Here is a 12159-nt window from a genome sequence, read left to right as displayed (position 1 = left end):
CCACGTTGTTGTAAATGGCAAGACTTCATTTTTGATGGCTGAGTAATATTCCACTGTATATATACCACATCTTCCTTATCCATTCATCTGGGATAGACCCTTCTCTTATTTCTCCATATTACATCAGAAACCAAATAGCAACTTTAGAAAAGCTTTAAGTCCAGTTTGGGACAAGAGTAGGGTTACACAGTGAAATGAGTAACTTAAAGTGGTTGCTAAAGATGGCTAATTTCAAAGCCCCTGGGCTCACACCAGCTTTCTGGATCGCTCACAGTTGGTTTCCCTGTCTGTCTCCAGCCTACTTCTTTGTTGCAGGACTCAGCTCCCCATCTGTCCTTACCCCCAGCACTACCCTGTACACATGGCCACCTCAGAGTCCATGTCTAACAACCATGAGTTCCCAACCAAACCAGGCTTTCTCCTTCCTTCTAGGAGTCTCATGTCTGCCTGTTATGAGATTTATGCCTTTCAGTATGATTGACCAGGAGAATATCCACTCCCTTTAGAGGAAACTCCCTTTCTCCCCCAGAGCACTGTGGCCTTGTTCATTGACTCCCAAGAAGACAATATTAGGAAGTCCAAAGCAGTATATTCTGGATTTTTCAGTCCTGGCATGTTTGGAACATGAGTAATCCAATTATTCATGAGACACACAGATTTCATGCCAGTGCCTTTGTCTTCCCCGAAAGAGAATATTGTGCTGCACATTCTTTCATAGATTACCTCTTTCTCCAACCCTCAGTCTAGGGAAGGAACTTAAACAACTATAAGCATCAGTCTAACCTCAGGGAATTAGATTAGGTTAGGTTAGGTTGGGAATTAGATTAGATTGGATTAGATTAGATTAGATTAGAACATAGTCCTGGCTAAAACACGTACTTCCCAGTTCATGTTACCAAATAGAACAGTTGAATTCAGGTTATTTAAATTGTGAAAGAACCCTGGTCGGTATTTGTTTTATATTATAGTTAATGGTCTATCCAGGCAATCTTCCTAAAAAAAAGCAATGATTTGCCTTGAATGTGAATTCATATCTCTACTTCTAGAATCAGGAACTGCTTAGAATTTTTAAGTCACAGTTTTCCCAATTTTTTACATTAATGTATCCAATAAAAAATTTTAGGGCAGTTTTTTGTTATTGATTTTTGTTTGGTCTTGTTGTTTTTGTTTTGTTTTGTTTTGTTTTGTTTTTTTTCCTGAATCAGCCTCTTAAGCAAATGGTTATAAAGGCCAGATTATTACAGTAACTCTTGGGAGATAAGTCTTTAAGAAATTATCAAGTCTCTCTTCATCACTCCACTCTTAACCCCCTACCTATCCCCACTGGTATACAGACACACAAATAATACCATTTGACTTATAATACCAATGGTGCCATAATGCCATTCTTAGATTTAACATTAATGATTTTATCAAGCAGAATACTGAGAAGGGGTAACAAGTAACAGCTTTTAAAAGTAGCTGTGGGACCACTAGGCATAGGACATGAAGGGTCAGTGACAAGGAGACTGTGCCAAAGTAAACTGCCCAACTTGCCACCTTGGTGGCAACTGGGACAGGTGGTAGAAGAATCTGAATGTGATTTTTCAAACAATAATTATTGAGCACTTATGTAGGCCAGACTAATGGGAGAACTCTAATTCTCTAATTCTCTAGTTGTCTAGAACTCTAATTCAAGGAGGCTCTAATTGAGCAGAAGACAGAATGCATGCTCATGAAATGCTCCCAAAGGATATTAGGTCACATGTAGAAATATTGGGAAGGAGTAGGAAGGAGGTGGTCTAGAAACAGATCCCAGATGGTGAAGACAAAACAAGGGTCCTTCAGTGGCCAGGCAGAGGTTCCAGAAGCCAGCAGGTATCTGAATAGGGCTGAGATTACAACACTTGATCTTCTTCTACCTGCCCAATCCCTTAGGGAAGTGCAGGTTGAGCCCTGTGGCTTCTCCCGAAGGGTCTCTCAACTGCAGCAACAGGCCAGGTTTGGTTCTAAGCAGCTCAGGGCTCTTTGGCAACTGAGCAGGAAAAACTCTTTCTCCCTCCTCTGTGTTCCTCCTTTACTCTCCCAGGACTACTGCACTCTCACCACTTCTGACAACTGATGAGGGGGAGGGCGGGGATTTTTCCACACCAAGCAATTCTGCGACACCAGTTAGGTGTCCTATAACTTAACTCAATTATGACACTATCTACCTAAAGACACATTAAGATCTCAGTCCCACAAAACTGTGCCTCCCTCACTTGAGATGCTAATCGAAAGTCCAGGTTCTGATCGATCAGCTATAAATTGGAAGTTCCTATGACTTCCTCCTCAGGTTCTAATTAACTTGCTAGAGCAGCTCACAAAACTCAGGAAAACAGTTTACTTAATGTTTATCAGTTTATTATAGATGATATGATAAAGGTTACAGATGGACATCCAGATGGAAGAGACAAGGTATGTGGAAGGGATTCAGAGTTTCCAGGCATAACATTCTCCCAACACCTGTATGTGTTCACAAACCCAGAAGCTCTCTGAATCCTGTATTTTTGGGATTTTTATGGAGGCTTCATCACATAAATATGATTGATCATTAACTCAATTTCTAGCCCCTCTCTTGAGAACAGAAGGTAGGACAGAAAGGTCCAAGGAACTGCCCCATCTTGAGCAGCTTGCTCACAGTGTGTGCTGATCTGTTGGGAGGTATGATGGCCAGAACCCAAATGATTATCTTAGAGCTCAACTCTGCAGTGTGAGGGTCCTGTTAGGGCTTCTGCAGGTGCCTGAAGCTCTGCTCAGGAAAATCCAGGGGGATTTCATAGAATCATGGCCATATGCAAGGCAGAAGCAGCCCAGCCAGAAATGGCATTCCCCACCCCTTCCAGAGCCTTCTCAGGCATTTCTCCTCTACAGCCCCTGAATCAGCAGATGGCTCCAGATTAAATGTTGATTGTTGTTTCTGGGCCCTGACTTTGGTCCCAAATTATATTTCATATTTTGCTCTTTCTCTTCTCTTTTTTCATCCCAGATGGTTTACAAAGAAGAAGCTATGCTGTATATATAAGTTCTGACTAATACAAATAACTCCCTACTTTCTAATTTTCACACAATTTGAACCAAACCCAGAATTCCCATAGTATTCCTGAACCATGACTAATTCAGGAGGATTAAGTTTATTACTTAGTGAGTAGTTAAGGGGACTCCTGACAAGTAACAAAAGTCTCCAACATTCTTTCTACCAAAGTGACAGTGAACTAATGTAAGGACGTTTTTTTAATGCACAGTTGTAGACAGAGTCTGTGGCATGTGGGGCCCAGCTATAAGTATATTTTAAAGCCCCTCTAGGTGACTCAATATGCAGCTAAGGTTTCAAACCAATGTTTTGGAAAGACTTTCAAAAATGATGGAGACTCAGAGGGATTTCTGATGAAATCCTATTGGAGGTTTCCATGACACCATGTCAAAAATTCCTTTTACCGAAATGGAAATTTTGTAATAGTGGAATGTCCTGCAGTTCTTCAAGACAACAAACTAAAGTTACTGTCAGATGTTCTTAAAACATTCCTCAAGAAGTTAAAAATAGAATTACCATGTGATCCAGAAATCCACTGCTGTGTATATGCCCAAAATTGAAAGCAGGGACTCAAATGAATATTTGTATACTCATGTTCATAGCAATGTTACTGACAATAACCCAAAGGTAGAAGCAGTCCATTGATAGCAGCCATCAATAGATGAATGGATAAACATGAAATATATACACACTGCTAAATTTATTAAACAAGGACGCCATCAGACAGAAGTGGCTCTAATGCCTTGGCAGCCTATATAAGCAAACGAGAATGTAAACCTATTAATGCCTGAAGGTTAGGAAATCAGGGGCACCTGGGTGGCTCAGTCAGTTAAGCGTCTGCCTTCTGCTCAGGTCATGATCTCAGGGTCCTGGGATCAAGGCTCTCATCTGGCTTCTTGCTCAGTGGGGAGTCTGTTTCTCCCTCTGCCTCTCTCCCTGCTCATGCTCGCTTGCTCTCTCTCTCTCTCTCCTATCTCCAATAAATTAATAAAATTTATTTTAAAAAATCAAAACTAAAGGGCAGTGAATAGCAAATAACCATCTAGGCTTTCTCAAATAATGCAACCACTTAAGCTATAGCCAATCAAATAATTTCCTTGTCTTCCTCCACATTTGCTCTGTAGAAGTCTTTCCCCTAGCTCTTGTAAGTAGAGCACTCAGAGCCACTTCTGCTTTGTCACTGCCCAATCCAATATGTTTGCTCAAATAAAATCTTGAAAATTTTAATATACCTGTTTATCTTTCAACAATACAGTGCAGAATTATTCAGTCTTAAAAGAGGAAGGAAATTAACATGTGTTGCAACATGGCTAAACCTTGAGGACATTACACTAAGTGAAATAAGCCAGTCACAAAAGGACAGATACTGTTTTGTATCTGTCAGTTACATGTTTTGTGTACATGAGATACCCAGAGCAGTCAAATTCATGGAAACAGAAAGTAGGTAGGAATGGGGAGTTGAGGTTTAATGGGTACAGAGTTTCAATTCTGTAAGATTGGAAGACTTCTGTGGATGGATGGTGGTAATGGTAACATGGTAGCATGAATGCCCCTAATGCCACCGAACTGTACACTTAAACATGGTTTAGATGGTAAATTTTATGTTATGTGTGTTTTACCACAATTTAAGAAAAAAAATGTTTTTGAAACTATTGTCTAAGTACTTCCGTAAACACACTCTTATACAAGGTCGAAGATCTATCTGTGATTGTGATTCATTTAATAGAATAAAGGCCATGGTATGATGAAAAGCAAAAGAAAGGAAAATCAGCTAATAAATATCCTACAGGGATCAAATAATTTTTGTTAGCTTCCTAGAGATGAAAATGTCATTACTTTGCTACTTAGATTATGGTCCTCAAATTGGTAGCAAGGTAGGAATGCAAAAAGGCAAATCCAACAACAAAAAAAGTCATCCTGTGCCAAAGTTTGATAGCAATGTGGCCTCCAAATCTCAAATTGAAGGACTATAGATCTAGAAGTTCTTTCTCTATGGGCTTTCAGGACAAACTTGCTATGGTGAGAATTTGTCAAACAATTTGAGTATTATCACTCATGGATCTCCACAAGTTCTCTAGTGAAACATGTAGCCAATGTAGCTACAGTATAATAACCACTATAGTCTCACCCCCAAGTTTTGCAAGTGTCTACAGAGCCTGGGTGCCAACAGGGATCTGGAAAGACTTTAGATGCAGACAATATTAAGTGGAAGAATGCCTAGAACATAATGAAACACAGCAGTTTAAACCAATGTATGGCTCCATATGGCTAAAGAAGGCAAAGTACCCAAAGATCAGTGGGGATATGATCCACAAAGAAGGAGACATGCCATCTGAGCAAGGATTTGGGGCAGGTGGATTCAAGAGATTTTATGTGCCCAGATGAAGGAAGGCCAGAAGGGCCCATGGTCATTTCTGCTAGGCTGAAAGATCCTCAGTGTGGTCATTGTTGACCCTATGATCAGCTCCCAACCTCACACACCCACCCACACACACACACACATACGCACATACCTACATACACACATACACAGTAAACCAGTAGTTTTTTTTAAGGTAGACCCATATATGCTAACATGGAAAAAAAGACATTTTTAGGTGAACCCTTTATCCCATTCTATGGATGTAACGTAATTTTGTTTAACCAGTGACCTATTGATAGACATTTGTATTGTTTTCATCTATTCTCTATTTCAGTAAACACTGTAGTGAACATCCTGGTACTTCTATCTTTGCCCACTTGAATGAGTACAAGAGAAACTGCTAACTTTACGAACATTTTCTACTGGTATATAATGCAACACTAATTGTTAGGTTTAGAATTACACCTGCTAGAAACTCACATATAAATAAAAGCAAAAGAAGTCTCACTGAGCCTCGTGTCTGCTCAAACTTTCTAGAAATACCAACGAAGGCGGAAGTATAGCCTGTCTGCCGTGTTCCATTCGGCCACCATGTTGCAAGATGTTGGCGAGGCCATTCAGTTTGAAGTCAGCATTGGGAACTATGGCAACAAGTTTGACACGACTTGTAAGCCTTTGGCATCAACCACTCAATACAGCCGTGCCGTATTTGATGGTAAGAGTCACTCTAACCATCTCTCCTTATGCATTTACAGTGGGTGCACCCAGCATATTCTTCCACTAGCAGCCATTATGTTCAGCATATGCTTTGTGAGAAGAAAAGGTGGAATGGGGAAGAGAGGTGGCTGGAGTCCAAGCATCTTCAAGACTGGTCAAACCCAAGAAGTCGCAGGTCCATTGCCAGGGTCTGAACCCTATACCCCTTCCCATGTCCAACTTTCACACTGGCTCTGTCTTATAAAATCAAAAGACGGCAACTTGCTGAACTCTGAGATCCCCAAATCAGCTCCTGCTCTGCCCAACTCCACTTGACCAAGCCCCTAACTGCTCTTAGACTGAGTAGTGAAAGTGCACAAGACTTTGGCTCAGGAAAGCTGGAAAATCCAGCTTCTGGTCTTCATTCTGTGACTCGCCAACACTATGACCTTAGCGATATCACTTAATTGTAACCTTCAGTTTTAGCCTCTTCTCCCAAATTGCTGTGTGGATTGAATAGCTGTATTTGAACAAAGGTGGATGATAAACAGTCCCTGCTTTTAAGGAGTTTGCATTCTAGTGTATAAAATAAGTCATAGTAGAAAGCAGAGTATGAGAATGCTCTTGTTGATGGTATCAACAAATAGTTTAAGACTATACAGAGAGGAGAAAGAAATTCTGATGGAATGTTCCAACAGTATTGCCATAGTTTTTACCTAAATTCTGTACAAGCAATGTTAAAATATAAGATGTGCTAGAAAATGTTGGCTGATAATTCTTAACCATTATAAGGCTCTCAGTAATACAAAACCCCACATATCCAAAATCCTTTTATTTTCTTGCCCCAATTCTGGCAAAAATGTTTATTTAGAGCAGCACTTTGCAGGTACAGACCCATACAATCTAGCCTCCTCTTCTCCCTGTATATTCTGCGGCCGTGTTATATGATCATTAGTGATGTTCAGACACATGATCCCGAACCACTACAAGGTCCTAAAACTGGTGTGTTCAGTTTAGGAGGGTATTTTAGAGAGATTTTCAAAACAACTATTCCTCAGTTACTTCAAATAAAAAATTTTTTTAAAGATTTTATTTATTTATTCATGAGAGACACACACACAAAGAGAGGCAGAGAGGCAGAGACACAGGCAGAGGAAGAAGCAGGCTCCACACAGGGAGCCTGACTTCGGACTCGATCCTGGGTCTCCAGGATCATGCCCTGGGCTGAAGGCAGTGCTAAACCGCTGAGCCACCAGGGCTGCCCTCAAATAAAATTTAAACACCAAATTACCCCAAACCATTCCCCGAGTATACAGATTGATCAGTAGCCCAGTTTGCACATCTCTTCATAAACATGTTTAGGTGTCCAGTGTTCACTGACTCTCAATGTCCTATACCAGGGAACTACTATTATTACTTGCCTTGGGCCCACACAAAGCCGGTTGTTACCCTGACTTCATACTGGGAGGACATCAGTCATCGCCTGGATGCAGTGAACACTCTCCTAACCATGGCAGAACGGCTGGTAAGTCCATCTTTTCTAGGTGTCCTTCCCACCAGACAGTAAATTATGTGCTAGTTGTATGCTAGACCCTCTAACCTAAGACCTCGGAATATAACGATAAGCAAGATACAAGCTATTTCTTTAGTAACAGTTGAGGTAGGTGTTCCACAGTTGGTATAGAGGTTCAGTGCTATGGGGGACCCAGACTCCTCCCCACTTGTTGCTCTCCCATCACTGAGGAGTTGTCATTGTCTGCATGGTTGAGGTGGCTCATCATTATACCTACCTTCCAGCCCGATGGAAAGAGAATGGGGAAGTAGATGACACACTTGCTTTCTACTCATTTTCCATTAGGCAGAATCCAGTCACACACCCACATCTTACTATAAAGGAATTAGGAAATGCAGTCTTAAGCTTGAGTTGACATATGGCCAGAGAAAAGCCCTGTCACTGAGGAAGTTGGGGTGGACATTGAGGCAGGGATATCCAAGACAACCACCAGTTTCTGCCACAAAAAGGTGTGATGTGGAGAATGGTTTGTTACAATAGAAACATGCAGCCCTTAGAGCTTTACTGCTAGAGGAGTAAAATCTCCACTGTGGGAACAGATGGGCTCAGAGGAACCAGAGCCTGACATTTTATACTCTTTTTGTAAACTAGAGGACTTTGTTTGGAAGTTGGGTGTCCTCTCTGGTAGAAACTGCATAGATGTGGTATCTGCAATTCTCCATCTAGTTGACATTGATGAGGAGAAGAAGGGGCACATGGTTGGGATATTTCTAAGTCAAAGATACTAAATTACTTCTATCGGGTACTGATAAAATCCATCTGTTCTTAGAGTGTTGATTTCCAAATTCCATTAGTATTAACTTTTTCTAACATCTAACCTCTGTTAGGGCAGGACCAACATGTGTGGGGGTCCTGGAATATACCTGATCTAAGAGTTCACAGCAAAATCTAAAAATACCATTTTATGTTATAAAGACAATATTGAAGGAGTATTGTAGGTTTAAGCTAACTTAAGCATAATTGTTCACGTAATAAAGTTGTAACTGATACGCACTCTAGTTTTGGTATTAACTTCCAGGCTTCTGTCTTGAGGGAATTAGTGAAAAATTGATCACCCCTCTATCCTGATTATGTTTTGGGTGCTCTTCAGCCTTATTCATCAGCCTTGATCGGGCTGTCTATATTCCATGTTCATCTGGACAGGCTGGTGATTCCCCATGATGGGGACTTTTGCTAATCATGGAGGGCACTTTCTCTGTCTCTCAGTCAGCATATGCTCAAAGTGACACAACAGGATATGCTAGGCTCTTCTTGCACTTACCTGTCCGAGCCCAAATTGCCATTTTCCCAAGGAATTCTATTTCCTTTTAGTGTAATAGGATGTGAAAACCAAGGTCTGGGTTTTAGAATGCTGATGACTATTTGGTTGCCTTTGCTTCCAGGCCTTCTCACCTTCTCAGTGGGTAGATGTAAACACACACACACACACACACTCACATGTCAATTTATTTCTAGATCGATCAATATACGGAAAGCAATGAATTTATAGGGATTACTCCAATAATACTCTAATATCCTAGGTTTATTTTAGTCTTCCCTATTTCTATATTTGTAACTCCTTTCTCCAACAGTGAGAAACCTCATTTGTTCATGTATTTGATCCTAAAATCCATAGATAAACCCCTGTGAAAAACAAACAGATTTGGAGTTTGATATGTTCGTGGTTCTTTCTTTTCTTCAAACTGAGAGTATATCATCAAAACATTGTGTTCAAAAGCTATTTGGGTTAGTTTAGTGCAATTATGTTATTCATCTATAATATAGGTCATTTGTTTCTGTTTTATATTCCATGTTGGGGTTCCTTCCCCCATCTTTGTTGGCTTTATTTATTTCTTGAACACATGGTTTCAAAATATTTACATGGTTTCAAAAGTCAAAGGTATATGAAAGATTGTCCTACTACTTGTACATGTCAGCATTGACTGCATTGTGAAGACATGTAAATAGTGCTAAGCTACCGTGAGCATTTATTTTTAAATGTAAAAAAATAAACTCTTTGGTTTTTCTGTTAAGCCTTTTATGCATTATTTTTTCTTGAGGATAAGCATTAAACCTTTACTGGGTTTAATGGCATGATGCATAACTACCAATTATTTCCTCTTTCCAAACTCTCCAGCAATTGAACTTAGAGGCTCTGAAATCAGGGATGCAAGGTAAAGTTCCTGCAAACCAGTTGGCTGAAATATGGTTGAAGCTGATCGATGAAGTTATAGAAGATACAAGGTACAGTGATCTTGTTCCTATCTCAGAATTCCCAGTCATGCTTTCCTCCCCAAAACTGAAACACTAAAAGAGCCTCTAGAATTGTCTACAGTGTTTGCCTGAAAAATGAATTTGAATTAGTCAAGATTCTCCAAAGGTCCTAGTCACTGGGAGGAGTCTCTGAATCACCACCAGGAAAAGTTCCACTTTCTGATTAAATGCCAATTCTAAAGCAGCTAGGGAGGCTGAGGTCCCTCCTGGAAACACATCCCAGGGCAGCCTCAGGCAAAAAGTGGGGAGAAGGAAGGAGGGAACAGGCCCAGGCCTGACTCCTGTCAATCCTTGTGCCCACTGCCTAGAGAAAGGTGACTCCTGGCTTCCACAGAGAATAATAGGTCCTAGGGGTGGAGCACTGATTTTGCCATTCAGAATAACATTCCTAATTCATGAACACATTTTTAGAAAAAGCCTTTTTTTTGGGGGGCAGCCTGGTGGCTCAGCGGTTTAGCACCGCCTTCAGCCCAGGGCCTGATTCTGGAGACCCAGAGTCCCACAGTTGGGCTCCCTGCATGGGGCCTGCTTCTCCCTCTGCCTGTGTCTCTGCCTCTCTCTCTGTCTCTGTGTCTCTCATGAATAAATAAATAAAATCTTAAAAAAAGAAAAGAAAAGGAAGAAAAGAAACAGCCTTTTTACTTGCCCCCCCCCCCTTTTTTTATTGAACGCCTAATAAACTGTGGCTAAGTCTCCCTTCACAAAGCCAATATATTTGACTTGAGCCATAGAGAGCCTTTTATAATGTGAATTGGGGAAACAGCTCAGATCTCTGGGCATTTGGAAATCAAAGAGGGAAGTGATTCATCCCCAACTCATTTTAAATATTGACTAATAGAGCAGTGGACAAGGAAGTTCTAAAAGAAGAGCATAATTGAAAACATATGACAAAAAAAAAAAGAAAAAAGAAAGAAAACTTCTGACAAGCCGCAAGAACTGGGGATGGGTTCCCCCCCTCTTCGGGGCAAATGCCCTCAGTCTCCCTGTCTTCTTGTGCCTTCTAGTGGTTTAGCGAGGTCATTGAAATGCAGCTGAGATCAGAGCAATGCTGGGCTCTAGTTTCAATTCAGACCCAGATTTACTGGGTTTTAAGAGGTCATCTCTCCCAGACTCCTCATTCTATGGATGAGAAAACAGAGGCCCACGGAAATGATGCATCTGATGCCCAGAGTTGGGTTTATCCATACTTTTCCTACTACATGCTTCACATAGTCAACATCTATTTATCAAAGGTCTCATGTGTGTCTTTGAGCTAGCAGCTTCCATATGCATTTTTTGCCTCAAAGAATCATTCCAAGGGCTTAACCTTTGCCCCTGCTTTGCCACAATTACTAATATAACCAAACAGAAATATTTGGCAAGAACTTCGTGTAGAAAATTCTGTGAATTTTGGGGTTTGCTGAGCGAAACACAGATATATCTATTTACACAGTTTTTGAAGAACCAAACTGATGTGAACTGTTTGTGAAGAATCAAATGGAATCTTTTTTAACTTGATGTAACAGGAAATTTGTGTTTAAAAGAAGTCATACTAGGATTTCCTTCATTTAGAAGCGAGGGGACATTCACACCAATGGAGTTTCTAGGTAGAAACAATGTGAGTGGGACTTCCTGGAATCAGTGACACCCTCACCCTGTGGCCCTATCAGCTGCCATGGTGAGAGGAAGACCCTGCAGAAGAAGGCAAATTAATTCTGGTGCCAACTTGGCTGTTCTAGACTTCTCATTTTAACGGGAGCTTTGCCTACACCAGTGGTTCTAAACCTTTTGGGAGCTAATGAGCCCCTTTGAATGCCTTTGAATGCTCATTATATATAATGAGACTATGGCAATGAGGAAGACAAAATTTGATGATGATGGCAACGTCATTCAGACTTTACTCTGCAGTAGGCATTGTTCTAAATGCTCTCCATATATTAATTCATTTATTTCTCACAACACCCCAAAAGATAGATGCTATTTTCCCCACATTTGAAGATAGGAAAATAAGAGATTAAGTAACTGCTCAAGATCACAGAACTAATAAATAGTGGAATCAGGATTTGTACCTAGATGGTTGGGTCCAAAGCATGGGGTCTTTATTCATAATGTCAACTGCCTGGCAACACAAACATAGACTTTTTAAGTAAGTTCCTGGGGTTTGCAGGCCTCCTGAGCCCCCCCACCCCCCTCCATGGACTGCCTAGGGGTGCATGGTCCTTAAAAACCTTCTGCTAAGTGCTC

The 12159-nt window shown here is 40.8% G+C and overlaps 1 protein-coding gene across 6 annotated transcripts in view; it reads left to right on the top strand.

The window, feature by feature from the left end:
• Positions 1–12159, top strand: part of MYOF (myoferlin) — a 142565-nt gene that overhangs the window by 74170 nt on the left and 56236 nt on the right. For all 6 annotated transcript variants that reach the window (XR_007406922.1, XM_049103616.1, XM_049103615.1 and 3 more), the window contains 3 exons: positions 5952–6129; positions 7511–7635; positions 9800–9906. Coding sequence is in view for 5 of the 6 variants with exons in the window: in XM_049103616.1 (XP_048959573.1) it covers positions 5952–6129; positions 7511–7635; positions 9800–9906 (410 nt within the window). In the remaining variant the exon portion in view is untranslated. The remainder of the gene's footprint in view (positions 1–5951; positions 6130–7510; positions 7636–9799; positions 9907–12159) is intronic.

This window comes from Canis lupus, chromosome 28, assembly GCF_003254725.2.
Source record: "Canis lupus dingo isolate Sandy chromosome 28, ASM325472v2, whole genome shotgun sequence".
NCBI classification, from domain to species: domain Eukaryota; kingdom Metazoa; phylum Chordata; class Mammalia; order Carnivora; family Canidae; genus Canis; species Canis lupus.
Note: the sequence above shows the minus strand (reverse complement) of the source record. Positions and strands in the feature narration are given on the sequence as shown.